This window comes from Rhincodon typus, chromosome 11 (assembly GCF_021869965.1).
Source record: "Rhincodon typus isolate 14 chromosome 11, sRhiTyp1.1, whole genome shotgun sequence".
NCBI lineage: Eukaryota > Metazoa > Chordata > Chondrichthyes > Orectolobiformes > Rhincodontidae > Rhincodon > Rhincodon typus.
In genome coordinates, this window is record NC_063342.1 from 41011482 (window position 1) to 41027984 (window position 16503).

Below are 16503 nucleotides of genomic sequence, written 5' to 3' on the forward strand. Positions count from 1 at the left end.
TTCATGTTTTCTGTTTTCCTTCCTTCTTGAATAGAGGAGTTAAATTTGTTACTTCCCAGTCTGATGGAACCTTTCCAGAATCCAAGGAACTTTGGAAAATTAACGTTATTACACTATTAGCACTACTAAATTAACACAAAATTTAACACCTCAGGAATAAATTCATCAAGACCCAGGATTTAAAAACAAAAACAAAGTTGCTGGAGAAGCTCAACAGGTCTGGCGGCATCTGTGAAGGAAAAAACAGAGTTAACATTTCGGGTCTGGTCACCCTTCCTCCATTCTGAGGAAGGGTCACTGGACCCGAAACATTAACTCTGTTTTTTCCTTCACAGATGCTGCCAAACCTGCTGAGCTTCTCCAGCAACTTTGTTTTTGTTCCTGATTTACAGCATCCACACTTCTTTCAGTTTTTATTAAGACCCAGGACTTGTCAGTCTGCAGCTCCATCAGTTTGCTCAATACCACTTCCTCAGTGATTGTAATTTCACCGTGTTCCTTTCTTGCTTCTGTTCCCTGATATGTAGCTATTACTAGATTTTTTTGATTTTGTCGCCTATAATGCAAACATTTGTTTATTTTATCCATTTCCATATTATCTACTGTTAATTCCCTATTCTCATTCTAGAGAACCATTGCTGGCTTAACTTGTTCTTTTCCTTTTTAAATACCTGTAGAAACTCTTGCTGCCCACTTTTATATTTCTAGATAAGAACATAAGAACTAGGAGCAGGAGTAGGCCATCCGGCCCCTCGAGCCTGCCCCGCCATTCAATAAGATCATGGCTGATCTTTTTGAGATTCAGCTCCTCTTACCTGCCGGCACACCATAACCCTTAATTTCTTTACTGTTCAAAAATTTATCTAGCCTTGCCTTAAACTCATTCAGCGAGGTAGCTTCAACCGCTTCACTGGGCAGGGAATTCCACAGATTCATAGCCCTTTGGGTGAAGAAGTTCCTCCTGACCTCAGTCCTACATCTGCTTCCCTTTATTTTGAGGCTATGCCCCCTAGTCCTAATTTCACCTGCTAGTGGAAACAACCTCCCTGCCTCCACCTTATCTATTCCCTTCATAATCTTATATGTTTCTATAAGATTTCCCCTCATTCTTCTGAATTCCAATGAGTGTAATCTCAGCCTACTCAGTCTCTCCTCATAATCCAACCCTCGCAACTCTGGAATCAACCGAGTGAATCTCCTCTGCACCCTCTCCAGTGCTAGTATATCCCTTCTCAAGTAAGGAGACCAAAACTGCACACAGTACTCCAGGTGTGGCCTCACCAGGACTCTATACAGCTGCAGCATAGCCTCCCTGTTTTTAAACTCCATCCCTCGAGCAACGACAGACAGAATTCCATTTGCCTTTTTAATTACCTGCTGCACCTACAATCCTACTTTTACCGATTCATGCACAAGGACACCCAAGTCCCTCTACACAGCAGCGAGCTGCAATTTTTTACCATTTAAAACATAGTCCATTTTGCTGTTATTCCTACCAAAATGGATGACCTCACACTTATCAACATTGTACTCCATCTGCCAGACCTTTTCCCACTCAATTAGACTATCTGTATCCCTTTGTAGACTTTGCACACTTTGCTCTACCACTCATCTTAGTGTCATCTGCAAATTTTGACACACCACACTTAGTCCCCAACTCCAAATCATCTATGTAAATTGTAAACAATTGCGGTCCCAACACTGATCCCTGAGGCACACCACCAGCCACTGACCGCCAACCAGAAAAACACCCATTTACCCCTACTCTTTGCTTTCTACTCGTCAACCAATCCTCTATCCATGCCAATACATTACCTGTAATACCGTGCAACTTTATCTTATGTAGCAGCCTTTGGTGTGGTACCTTGTCAAATGCCTTCTGGAAATCCAGATACATCATATCCACAGGTTCCCCATTGTCCACCATGCAAGTAATGTCCTCAAAGAATTCCACCAAATTAGTTAAACATGACCTACCCTTCATGAACCCATGCTGGGTGTTCCCAATGGGAGAATTTATATCCAGATGTCTTGCTATTTCTTCCTTAATGATAGATTCAAGCATTTTCCCCACTACCGAAATTAAGCTAACTGGCCTATAGTTACCTGCTTTTTGTCTACTTCCTTTTTTAAACAGTGGCGTCACATTGACTGTTTTCCAATCTGCGGGAACCACCCCAGAGTCCAGTGAATTTTGATACATAATAACTAGTGCATTTGTTATTTCCCCCATCACCTCCTTTAGTACCCTGGGATGCATTTCATCAGGGCCAGGAGACTTGTCTACCTTTAGCCCCATAAGCTTGCCCAGCACTGCCTCCTTAGTGATAATGATAGTTTCTAGGTCCTCACCAGCTATAACCTTCTTGCCATCAGTTTCCCGCATGTTATTTGCGTCTTTCACTGTGAAGACCAACACAAAATAACTGTTTAATGCCTCGGCTATTTCCTCATTCCCAGTTATTAAATTGGCCTTCTCATCCTCTGAAGGACCGATGTTTACCTTCGTCACACTTTTACGATTTACGTATGTATAGAAACTTTTGCTGCCTGTTTTTATATTTTGAGCCAGTTTACTCTCATAATCTATCTTACTTTTCTTTAGAACTTTTTTTGTGGCTTTCTGTTGCCCTTTGAAGATTCCCCAGTCTACTAGTTTCCCACTAATCTTTGCTTTTTTGTATGTTTTTTTTTAATCTGATACTTTCCTTTATTTCCTTAGACATCCATGGCTGACTATTTCTTTTCCTACAGTTCTTCCTTATCACTGGAATATACTTCTGCTGAGCACTGTGAAAAATCATTTTGAAAGTCCTCCACTGTTCCTCAATTGACCCACCATAAAGTTTTTGCTCCCATTTTACCTTCCCTAACTCCTCCCTCATCCCATCATAGTCTCCTTTGTTTAAGCACAGGACGTTGGTACTGGATTTAACTTTCTCACGCTCCATCCGTATTTTAAATTCGACCATACTGTGATCTCTCCTTCCGAGAGAATCCCTAACTGTGAGATCATTTATTATTCCTGCCTCATTACACAGGACTAGATCTATGATAGTTTGCTCCCTCGTAGGTTCCATTACATATTGTTCAAGGAAATTATCGCGGATGCATTCTATGAACCCCTCCTCAAGGCTGCCATAACCGACCTGGTTTGACCAATCGATATGTAGATTAAAATCCCCCATGATAATTGCTGTACCATTTTTACATGCAATAGCTACTTCTCTGTTTATTGCCCGCCCCACCACAATGTTATTATTTGGTGGCCTATAGACCACACCTATCAGTGACTTCTTCTCCCTGCTATTCCTAATTTCCACCCAAATGGATTCAACCTTTTGTTCAGTAGAACCTATATCATCACTCACTACCACCCTCATTTCATCCTTAAAATTAGAGCAACACCACCTCCCTTACCTTCCTGTCTGTCCTTCCGAACAGTTTGATACCCCTGGATATTTAACTCCCAGTCATGACCATCCTGCAACCATGTCTCTGTAATGTTAAATCATACCCATTTGCCATGATTTGCGCCGTCAACTCATCCACCTTGTTTCGAATGCTCCGAGCATTCAGATAAAGTGCCCTTATTCCAGTTTTTGGACCTTCTTTTTGGGTCCTATCACCTCCCTTACTAACAGCTCTTGAGTTCTCCTTCCCTTTAACTTTTTTCCTAATTTCCAATGGAGTTGAAGCTTCCTCGTCACCTGCTAACCTGCTGCTTTGCCTTACATTAATTGTTATACTCCCTGTACACTCACTCCTCCCTTCCCCCCGCTTACTAGTTTAAAGTCCTATTGACCACCCTATTTCCCCTTTTCACCAGAACACTGAACCCGACCCTGTTCAGGTGGAGTCCATCCCAGTGGTATAGATCCCTGCTATCCCAGAACTGATGCCAGTGCCCCATAAAAAGGAAACCCTTTTTCCCACACCACTCTTTTAGTCACGTGTTTACTTCCCTGATCCTTGCCTCCCTATGCCAATTTGCACGTGGCTCGGGCAGCAATCCAGAGATTATGACCCTTAAAGACCTGTTTTTTTAATTTTGTTCCTAGTTTTTCATAATCCCGAAACAGGTCTTTTTTCCTAGTCCTGCCTATGTTGTTGGTACCTATGTGGACCACAACAACTGGATCCTCCCCCTCCCTCCCTAGTATCCTCTCAAGCTGGTCAGAGATGTCTCGCACCCTGGCACCAGGCAGGCAACACACCATGCGGGATTCTCTATCCTGCTTGCAAAGGATACTGTCTATCCCCCTGATGATGGAATCCCCTACAGCTACAATCTGTCTTTTAGCTCCCCGCCTCTTGAATGGCCTCCTGGACCATGGTGCCATGGTCAGTTGATTCATCCTTCCTGCAGCCCTGTTCCTCATCCACGCAGGGAGCAAGTGCCTAATACCTGTGGGACAATGTCAAGGGCTGCGGCTCCTGTGTTCCTGTCTGCAGGGTCCCTCTGCCTGCCTCACTCGCAGTCATACACTGCTGTCCCTGCCCACCAATCGAATTAACATTAGTTAATCTACTAGGTGTGACTGTCTCCTGGAACACAGCACCCAGGTATCTCTCCCCCTCCCGGATGTGCCGCAGTGTTTGGAGTTCGGATTCCAGCTCATCATTTTGAGCCGGAGCTCCTCAAGCAGCCAACACTTGCTGCAGATGTGGTCACTGCCGTTCTCAATGGGATCAGCTAGCTCCCACATCATACAGCTACAACACATCACCTGACCTGCCATCTCTACTTAGTTAATTATTTAAAATTAATTAGTTTGCTTTTAGTTTTGCAGTGTTCTCTCTTTGGGTGTTCTCTGCACCAGTAACTTTACTCCATTACATACTCAAACAGACTCCTGCTTTGCCTTCCGAACCACTCCCAGAGGATTAGGCATCTAAGTGACCTCCCCAAAAGAGATGACAAAAAAAAATGCAAATAGTTTACCTGCTCACCACACTTAGTCTTTATTATTAGGTTAGAGGAGGTGGAAGGGTGGGAGACACTACACATGTAGTGCCTCGGGTATTAGTTACTTCCCAAATTTATTGGGTGAAAGATAACCGTTACCCAGCCGACCACTCATGCCCGCTCTGGGACTCCTACTCCGCTGAACAACTGAAGGCCACAGTCACGCAAGGTAAGACTTTTATAACAAAAGCTTACCTTCCCAGGCTGCCCTCGCGCTCTCTCCCAGACTCCCGCCGCTGAACAACTGAAGGCCGCAGTCATGCAAGGTAAGACTTCTATAACTAAAGCTTACCTTCCCAGGCTGCCCTAGATAGCTGTCATACTCTAATTTCTTTCTCCTGCTTAATCTTTTGGTTCCACAATCTGAATTCCTTTTTCTGGCTACTATTGTCAATCTGATTTTTCCTATTCATTTGTAGATTAAAATCTCCCCAATTATTGTTAACGCTTTATCGCCAGCACCTAGTATTTCCTTTTGCGTACAATATTTCCTCCTACATTGTTGCTACTGTTAGAGGGCCTATAAACCACTTGGACTAGTGATTTCTTTTCCTGACTATTCCTCATCTCCACCTAAATCATAATCTCCTGAACCAATGTAACCTCTAACTATTGCACCAATACCTCCTTGATTAAAGCCCACCTTTACCTAGCTTCTTGTTCTTGAATGTTATATACCCCTCAATATTCAGGACCCAACTGTTCTCATGACACAACCACTTCTCTATCCTGGCTTTCCACTTGGCAGCTTGGAAACCAGTTAGCATGTATTTCATTAGTGGCTGACCATGCAAGTTAAAATCATTTTCTAACCACCAGGTTCTAATTCAACGTTGGCAATTTTCTAAATTTTACAGTACTTTTTGTTTACGAGTTAACAAACGCTCTTAATGTAATGTAACTAAGCTAGTGTTTTAAGTTTTGAGAGCTTCAGTAGTATGAAGAAGTAGCAAGCAAAGCAATATCGAATCACATCTGCAGCGACTGTTGCAGTGTTGGGAACTCAGCATTAAAATACTGATCATTGTTTGTAATAGTTAGATGCTCTTTGGTACTGCATTGTCTCCAATCTGAATCACCTCTTCTGAGGGCTTCATTGATCCAATGGTAATTCTGAAATTCTTGATTTAATTATTTGCAATAGCAAACAAAAATTAAAGCTTTTAACAAATGTAATTTCCATTTGCTACTCTAAATTAGGTACTATGTATGCAATCATTTCCCATGCTTTAAAAATGAAGAAATTAGATTTGAGGAAGAATTACTTGTACTCTTCTCGCACTTTGGGCAAGAAGGTAGTTTAAAGTACTCCACATGCCAGAATAAAATATAGTGCATAAAGAGGAGATCAGTTAAGAGGATGAAAGGACAATAGCATGATTAACAAAACATGTTTCTTTATTCAATATAAATTTACAGTTTTATCTTGTTTTAAATAACTAGGCTTTGCTGCAGACACATGACGTCGTGGCACATGAAGTATACAGTGATGAAGCACTGAGAGTGACACCACCACCAACTTCTCCTTATTTAAATGGTGACTCACCAGAAAGTGCAAACGGAGACATGGACATGGAAAATGTAACACGTGTTCGACTAGTTCAGTTCCAGAAAAACACAGATGAACCTATGGTAATACAGAGTACATTCTTCTAGTTCTCTAATTAACTTCAGTCACTTTTATCTTAAGAGTTAGCAGAGGTAACAAATCATTATATTTGTAATTTTAATGCACAGAAGACACCCTGGCAGTAAAACTAAGCAAGCAAGTTAGCCAATTTTTCGTTGCACTTGTGAGCAGGCACTTCATGTGATGATAAAGTTATTTTTAATAAAAGTAGTCAGGCTAAACTTTAATGTCATACTAAATCTGAAAGAGACATGGATAGTGATTAGTCAGAATTTGTGCATTTGCCAGACTGTATGTATACAGGTTAGACAAGTGCAATTTTTAGTTGACTTAGAACACAAATTTACATACTTGCCATTTTTAACACTCTGGATCGTCACTACTGACTCGTTTTGGGCAGTAACTCAGACATGCAATGAATAATATATTTTGGTAGAATGATACTTGGTAAGGGTTTAACTTTGTATTTTATTCATTTATCAAGATATGAATCAACCTTTCCCAAGGGCGGCACAGTGGCTCAGTGGTTAGCACTGCTGCCTCACAGCACCAGGGACCCAGGTTCGATTCCACCCTCTGGCTACTGTCTGTGTGGAGTTTGCATTCTCCCTGTGTCTGCGTGGGTTTCCTTCGGGTGCTCCAGTTTCCTCCCACAGTCCAAAGATGTGCAGGCTGGGTGGATTGACCATGCTAAATTGCCCATAGCATTCAGGGATGTGGAGCTTAGGTGGGTTATAGAGGGATGGGTCAGTGTGGACTTGTTGGGCCGAAGGGCCTGTTTCCACATTGTAGGGATTCTATGAAACACAATAGTTTTTACCACAAAGTATGTTTGGAGCATTAAATTGCAGTTATATATCTGCTGAATTAGAACCTAATAAATTATCACAATTTTATAACTAACTTTAAACATTAGATGTAGCAGAATAACAAGTAACTTAGGATATGAAAACAAGAAAGTTCTCCACGATTCCTGCTTCCACATTAATGTGTGTGTGGACGATGGCCATGGAGTGGATTCAATTCAGATAAATCCCACAAATGATTAACCAGGCAACTAACACTTCTAATAATCAGTAACTGCAGGTGAACTGCTGAAATCTTATCTGTTATGAAAATAGAGAATATCAATTCATCTCTGTTTACATATCAGCTCGTTGAAATAAAAACGAGTCATGGCAGATGAATTAGATGCATATTCATTTAAGTAATTACATTAATTTGTAGTACTCCAATACACTACATCTAAAAAAGAAATATGATGTCATAAAAAAAGACAGCAGTGCCACCTTGTGTTGTAAACTTAGACTAGAGGTTTATGCCATAAAAGTTACACACTGAAGACAAGCCAATTAGGGTTTTTATACAAGATTTTTTTTTAAAACAGTTAAGCAAACCTCTATATTAAAAAATGGTTGCAACAGGACCTTTCACGGAATATGGGAAATAATTCCAGGAAGATCATTGCTTTGACTACTATTAGGGACTATCGAAAGATTATTCTACAAAGGAAACTGATTTTTGAGATTACTTTGGATGAAATCAATTGTCTACATTTTTTAACCTAAAAAATGTTCAAATATACTTAAATTGCTTATTAGGATTATCAATAACTTTACAATCTTGTACAGTACTTCCTAGTGTGGCATTTATATATAATGAAGAATTGAATCTGCAAAGCTGATTTTCATTGACTTTTACTACGTAGATAGCTTTAATTAAACAATTTTTACATTTTAATTAGAGAAATATGTTTCTTAGCACATCCAAATCGAAATTTAATACATTACTACTCATTACATTTTCCATGTTAGTTCTTCCATATATTTCTGATAACGTGCAACTGCTATATAATTGTTGTTGAGCCTATTGAGTCAGCTTTGCTATTCAATATGATCATGGCTAATCTTCAGATTCAATTCCACTTTCCCACCTGCTCCTTAAATCGATTAGTTCATTGAGAGACCAAAAATCTGTCTCAGATTCTCCCATTTTTGTACAAGTACCCATAATCCAAAGGTACTGCAAACATCATACAAAATACTTTTTACATACCTCAATTAATTTGGTAATAGTGCCCACATGACCCTCCAACATAATGTTAATGCTGTAAACTATCTGTGTCAGATTTTCATCTATACCTAAATGGGTGTCCTGGATCTTTTGTCTCTTTTCTAACATTTTCTTAAGCTGTAATTGTAGGCTTTGAACCTTCTGGCCCATATTAACTAGGTTGATGAAATTAACTGTCATAATAAGTAGTGTTGCAGTATAATTTATCAGGTCACACTTAAGCCTATTCTTTCTCTGGGTCACTGGACATGTTCCACAGGTGAAATGTGCTACTTAAATCTTTAACTGATCCATTAAGGTCATGTACAGTGCTTGAGTGTGAATTGAATACCCAAGGGGCAATGTTATGTCAGAAGTGATTAGAACCATGGGTACCAGCTCACAGCATACATTATCATTATGGGTTGGCCTGGTGGCTCAGTGGTTAGCACTGCTGCCTCACAGCATCAGGTTCAATTCCAACCTCGGGTGACTGACCGTGTGGAGTTTGCATGTTCTCCCCATGTCTGCGTGGGTTTCCACTGGGTGCTCTGGTTTCCTCCCACAGTCCAAAGATGGGCTGGTTAGGTGATTGGCCATGCTAAATTGCCCCATAGTGTTCAGGGATGTATAGATTAGGAATGCTTGCAGTGGGAAATGCAGGGTTACAGGGATAGGATAGGGGACTGGGTCTGGGTGGGTTGCTCTTCAGTGGGTCAACGTGGACTTGTTGAGCCGAATGACCTGGTTCCACGCTGTGGGGATCCTATTAAAAAAAAATTATTCCAGATCTTATCGATAATCAGCACAAGTCCGTTGTCTGGCCCTGAGCCTAATGTGAGACAGCGTGGATCAATTATTTGTGCCTCTTGTTTCCTTCTTGTGTAGATCCATAAAACAATGTAATTTTACTTGCTCTCCCATTCTTGCATTCAGTGGCCCACATTGGGTGCTGCATTCCAGACTGCTTATGGTATACCATAGTCCTGTCTGTAATATTTTTCAGACAGTATTCCCTGTTTCCTTTGCTAGAATTACCAATCCCATGGGTAATGGTATGGCGGGTAACATGCTGTAAAGAAATAACCGGCCCAGCCATCACCAGTCGCTTGAGATTAGTTTTGCAATACAAAAGTTAAAATTAATTAGTAAAATACTTCAGCTGTTTCCAGTGCCATTTTCCACTAATATCCACACAGACACACTTATCACTGGACATTGTTACCTCGTCTGGCCTCATCCACCTAGGTGCAAGCCTCAGCCTGTCAGGTGTGACCCTGCCTATTATGTTATCTTCCACACTGTTCCTCAGCCTGTTCTGCTCTTGCCATTTCCTGTACATCAGGCAAGAGCTGCTGATCACTAACCTCCTGCCTCACATTGTGCAGCTGTTTGAACAGCTCCCACACAAATTGTTTCACTCTCTCTCTCACCAGTCAACCCTGACTTTCCTGACAAGCTCTTTTTCCTCTTTCATATTCCTGCGTAAAACTGCAATGTTTCTCCAACCCAACTGCTGTAGCTGCCACCTGATGCTGCCCCGTTTGCCTATTGGTTACCCAGTTAGAGGAGGTCTGTTCCCTCCTTTAATCTTTATCACTGCTGCCTCTAGTGGTAATAAAGCAGCTTCTACAAATTCCTTAACTATTGCTTCATGTTGTTGTGCATATCTTCCTTCTGATGTAACGTATCACCATCAGTTTCATGCTACCTACTGTCTGTGTAAATGTGAGCCTGTTGAGTGCTATAACACACAGGTAAATAAACAACACACAATCTGGACACAGAATATAATATTTCAATTTGTTTTCAAGGTTCTGTATCTTTATATGTACCTGAAGATGTGATTGCTCCCACTCTGTCTGTGATGGTATTGCTTACCTACAGATTGCCTCACTCTGTAACATTCTCTAGCAGAAATTATTGCCAGCTGTTAATTACAGGCACTGAAAACGCAAATGCCTTAACGACTGAATCTGATTAACTTAAAAGATCCTACCATTCTCTTTCTTCCAATCCACTTGCAACTTGTGGATATTCTAACTAGAGTTCCCAGGTTTTAATTGTTCCGGTCCAAACTTTACGTTGTATTGATATATTCAATCAGATAATACCAACTGTACCACATAGTTTCTATCTTCTCTTTTAACTATTACTATTCTATTCATGTATCTTAGAGGACACTTACTTCCCAATAAAATATTCTTACAATATTCTTAAAATATAAGTAAATCATTCCTATTTGATTCCAGGTACTAAGATTTCTTGCATTTTCATTTTATTTTTGTATTTGTGTACCTCCAGTTTCTGAAATTAACTGCCAAATTCCTTTAGATATTTCACAGTTCAAACTGATGGATTCTCTTTCATGTTAAGTTACTTGTTTAAATCTTAGTTCTTTCATAGAAACTTCATGGGTGTTCATCCTTGTTCATGCTTTCATTCCTTGCAAGATTGGAAACAAAAGGAGGTGTATTTCTTCAAACATTAGCCAGTTAGCCAGCAGAGTCTCAGTTTTCCATTTGCTCTTGTTTTTACTGACAATCTGACTGAAAATTTAACCCTTAACTAACTGCAATTGTTTGAACCCCCTTCAGCTCCCCACTTTTGTCAATTATTGTATGAGTGCAGCAAATCCACAAAGATTCTATGACAGTTAAACAGTACCATAGCCTGTCACGTAACTCATCCATCGGCCTTGCTTTCTCTCAATATCCTCCATCTGGCTGTGGAAAAGAATCCATTTATCTTGTGATATCACATAGCCCAGATATTAAACCTCCTTCCCTAGCTGAGCTTTATCTGAGTGGCTACTTCCAGTAGATGGGAAGGCAACGGCCTAGCGGTATCATCGCTGGACTGTTAATCCAGACACCCAGATAAAGCTCTGGGGACCCGGGTTCGAATCCCGCCATGGCAGATGGTGGAATTCAAATTTAAATAAAATATCTGGAATTAAGAATCTAAATGATGACTATGAACCCATTGTCGATTGTCAGGAAAAACCCATCTGGTTGACTAATGTCCTTTTGGGAAGGAATCTGTCATCCTTACCTGGCCTACATGTGACTCCAGACCCACACAATATGGTGACTCTCAACTGCCCTCTGGGCAATTAGGGATGGGCAATAAATGCTGCCTGGTCAGCGATGCCCTGATCCCATGAATGAATAAAGAAGAAAAAAAGCTGAAGGATATGTAATAAACCCCCAAACACAGAAAATGCTGGAGAAACTCAGTGGGTTTGGCAGCTGTTGTGAAGAATAATATTGAGCTCAGTGTTAACTTTGTTTCTCTCTCCAGAGCTGCCAGACCTGCTGAGTTTCCCTAGCATTTTCAGATTTCTAGTATCTGCAGCACTTTGCTTTTATTATGTAGCAAAGCCCTACTTGATCTTTAACGGTACCTGAGGTGATCAAAAGATAATCTAATTATTAGATCACTCCACATAAATTTCCTATTGACTGTTTAAAATAATGACTTTTATCAAGTTGTTTATCAAACCCCAATTCAGAAACAGTTATGCCCAGGCTTGGCTGTTTAAAATGGTATTTTAATATCAGAGACGCAAGCGATTGCAGTCAGTTTAGGGTTTGCCCTTTCTGGGACACTGTTTCAAAAGGTAACACGTGGGCTAACTGGTCAAAGCTAAATCTCTGAAAGGCAAAGCCTTTAAATCTAAATTTGATATCTGATTTGATTTTTGTAAGACCAACTGTTTTTCAAAAACAATATAAGGATATGGACAAAATTTTTTTGTATCTTTGTTTACTTTTTTTCTAGACAATTTCCAACTTTTAAGTTCAACTTGATATGATTTATTGTAGTCACATGTATCTAAATACAATGAAAAGCTTTGTTTTGCAAGCAGTACAGGCAGATCATAGCAATCAAGGACATACAGATGGTAGGGTGCTCAGAGTGAGGCATTCGGGTTAACAACTACGCAGGAGGTGCGCAAAGCAAGGTCAACATTAGCAAGATCGGCATTACTTGAAGTTAGAGAGTCCATTCGTCAGTCTAATAACAGCAGGGAAGAAGCAGTTCTTGAACCTGTTGGTGCGCGTGTTCAAGCTTCTGTGTCTTCTGCCTGACGGAAGAGGTTGTAGGAGAGCATTATCAGGGTGGGGGGGGTCTTTGATGATGTTGACAGCCTTTTGCAGCAACGAGAAGTGTACATGGAATTCTTGGGTGGGTGATCGGCTTCCATGATGGTCTGGGCTGTGCACACAACCTTTTGTAGTTTCTTACGGTCCTGGGCAGAGCTGTTGCCATACCATGCCATTATGCGACTAGATAGTGTGCTATCTATGGTGCATCTGTAAAAGTTGGTGAGGATCCTAACTGGCATGTTGAATTTCCTAAGCCACCTGAGGAAGAAGAGGCGTTGTTCTTGACCATCACATTTACGTGAGAAGTCCAGAATAGGTTGTCAGTTATTGTCACTCCTAGGAACTTGATCCTCGCGACTCTGACCACCTCAGCTCGTTGATGTAAATAGGGAGCTCCAAAATTGAACAATAGTCAAAAATGGGATATCACAGAAGTTGAGACTTAATAACATTAAATTTGAGAAGCTGAGAAGCAGTAGACTGTAGCTAAACACAGGTTGAGTAATTCCCAAGTAAAACAGGAGTTACAATGGCCCTGAAGTACTCGGAAATGACAGTCAACAGAAAAGATAGAACTATCGGTAGCAGGAAATTGTAGAAGGTGCTAAAGATTCCTTAAAGGAACAATTGAGTTTGATGCTTTCAGGAATAAGTTAGCATTAATGTATCTGTGTGCTTTACAGCTCGATACGAAAAATAAACAGCTTTGGGAGCTGATGAATAAAAATGATAGCCAGCAGGAAAGCACTGTACTATACAATAAAGTGTGTAACACAAGGAGAAAACTGCTATTAGCCCCAATACTGGACTTGAATGGCAATTCCCAGACAAAACATACCAAATAAGTGGAAAGTTAGAACATGAAACAGACTTCTCCCCATGTTTAGCAAACAGTATAGGCATAGATACTCTGTGAAGAGAGAAGCTGGCTACTATCTCGAAAATCAAGGTTGGTAAATCTGGGCTCAGTTGGAATATAGTTGAGATGTTTTCCCTGGAGCTTTGGAGGCTGAGGGGTAACCTTATAGAGGTTTATAAAATCATGAGGGGCATGGATAGGGTGAATAACCGTGGTCTTTTCCCCAAGGTGGGGAGTCCAAAACTAGAAGGCATAAGTTTAAGGTGAGAGGGGAAAGATTTAAAAGGGACCGAAGGGGCAACTTTTTCTCGCAGAGGGTGGTGTGTGTGTGGAATGAGCTGCCAGAGGAAGTGGTGGAGGCTGGTACAGTTACAACATTTAAAAGGCATCTGGATGGGTATATGAGTAGGAAGGGTTTAGAGGGATATGGGCCAAATGCTGGAAAATGGGATTAATTTCAAATATCTGGTTGGCATGGATGAGTTGGACCGAAGGGCCTGTTTCCATGCTGTACAGCTCTATGATTCTATGACTCTACACTGCCTCTGTAAAAACTGGCTTGAGAAAGAAATTAAATGTTTGGAAAGAGTGTGAACATTTCAATTTTAATTTAGAAGCAAGTTTTCTGAGCTGCGAGAAGCTCCATTTGTTCCCAAAACAGACATATAAGCTGAGGTTTGGCAGACATCTGATTTGAGACTGACACACTGCCTACTGCGCTAAGAAGGCATTGCTTTGCAAGTTGAGGGGCTGTCCATACATTGCATGAACTGCACGGCATCCTCGGGTAAGGCGAAGGGTAGAAGGGTATGCTTCCTAATCAGCACCACCTGGTGCTCAGACATGGCAACCCTGTGAACCACTGCTCCCTGGAATACCTTACAGTGAAATGCTGTCCCCTACTACCTGCCACAAAAGTTCACCTCCACTATCTTGACAGCAGTCTACATATCACCCTCTGCAGATGCCCCAGATTAAATTTGCACTGTTACAAAGGCTCTGGAAGTGAAATTTCCCAAGACCTTATTCATCGTGGTCGGCGACTTCAACCAGACCAACCTCAAGAGCCTGCTGCCAAAATACCACCAACACATTTGCTCCACTAAAGGACTGAACATCCTCGACCACTGCTATGCAACCATTAAAGATGCCTACCGTTCCATCCCCTGTCCACACTTTGGAAAAATCAGATCACAACATTGTGTTCCTCCTCCCAGCTTAGAAGCAGAAGCTGAAATGGGAAGATCCTTCACAGAAAGTAGTATAATGCTGGTCTGAGGTAGCAGAAGAGCTTCTCTGGGACTGCTTGGCATAGGTAGACTGGAGCATATTCAAGAACTCAGCGGACAACCTAGATGAGTAAGCCACCACTGTCATGGACTTCATTGGCCGCAATCCTCCATACACTTGTTAAAGAAGTCAATCCAGGTGGAAACAAATCCTTTGATCTAACTCGTCTGCAACGATCAGATATCCTAAAGTGATCTAGTCCCATTAGCCAGCATTTGGCCCATATCCCTCTAAAGCATTCTTATTCATGTACCCATCCAGGTTCCTTTTAAATATTGTAATGTACTCACCTCCGCCACTTCCTCTGGCAGCTCATCCGTCTGCGTGAAAATGTTGCCCCTTAGGTCTCTTTTAAATCTTTCCCCTTTGACCTTAAACCTATACCCTCTAGTTTGGACTCCCCAGACCTAGGAAAAAGATCTTGGCTATTCACCCTATCCATTCCCCTCATGATTTTATAAACCTCTGTAAGGTCACACCTCAGCCTCCGACACTCCAGGGAAAAGAACCCCAACCTATTCAGCCTCTCCCTATAGCCAAAACCTCTAATTCCACCAACATCCTTGTAAATCTTTTCTGAATGTTGTCAAGTTTCACAACATCTTTCCTTTAGCAGGGAGACCAGAATTGAATGCAATATTCTAAAAGTGGCCTCAACAATGTCCTGTACAGCAGCAACATGATGTCCAACTCTTATCCTCAGTGCACTGACCTATGAAGGCAAGCGTACCAAATGCCTTCTTAACTACCCTGTCTATCTGCAACTCCACTTTCAAGGTCCCTTTGTTTGGTAACGCTTCCCAGGGCCCTACCATTAGTTGTGTAAGCCCTGCCCTGGTTTATCTTACCAAAATGTAGCACCTCACATTTATGTAAATCAAACCCCATCTACCACTCCTTGGCCCATTTGCCTATCTGATCGAGGTCCTATTGTACTCTGAGACCTTCTTCACTGTCCACTACACTGCCGGTTTTGGTGATAGAGTCATACAGCATAGAAACAGACCCTTCAGTCCAACTAGCCCACATCGATCAAGCTCCCAAACTAAACTAGTCTCACCTGCCTGCATTTGGCCCATATCCTTTCAAACTCTTCCTAGTCATAATTCCACACTTCCAGCAAGATATTGTAGAGTAGGATGCTGTACCCAGAGCTCCTCTGTTCCACCTGTTCTTTTTCTTGCTTTTTTCCCCTCATTTTAGCAGGCCTGGAGCAGTGTTCAGGGAAGCAGTCCCCAGAGCCACACAAGGGGAAGCGTGTCCCGGAGCAGCACGCAAGGGAAAAGCGCATGCCGGAGCAGCGTGGTGGGGTGGTGGGGAAGCGCGTCCTGGAGTAGCATGGGAGTGGTGGCAAGTTTGTCCCTGAGCAACGCAACTTACCTTGATGCAGCTGAGTGTCTGGCAGAGCGGACTGGAGGCTTGGAGTGGAGCAGAGCTGTAGTTGGACTGGGCTCCAGTGCTGGCAGCCAGACCACATGCTGCTGGAATGCTGCTGCAATGTAATATCAATCTGAAATCCTTTACCAGAATGTAATGTCAGTTCTTTAACTATGTTACTTCTTTAACTATCTTACTTCTAACTTATTTTTTA

At 41.6% G+C, this 16503-nt stretch overlaps 1 protein-coding gene across 1 annotated transcript in view; it reads left to right on the forward strand.

Moving 5' to 3' along the window:
* Nucleotides 1–16503, forward strand: part of LOC109937398 (peripheral plasma membrane protein CASK) — a 183038-nt gene that overhangs the window by 110128 nt on the left and 56407 nt on the right. The window contains exon 6 of the mRNA XM_048603099.1: nucleotides 6413–6601. Within this exon, the coding sequence (XP_048459056.1) occupies nucleotides 6413–6601 (189 nt within the window). The remainder of the gene's footprint in view (nucleotides 1–6412; nucleotides 6602–16503) is intronic.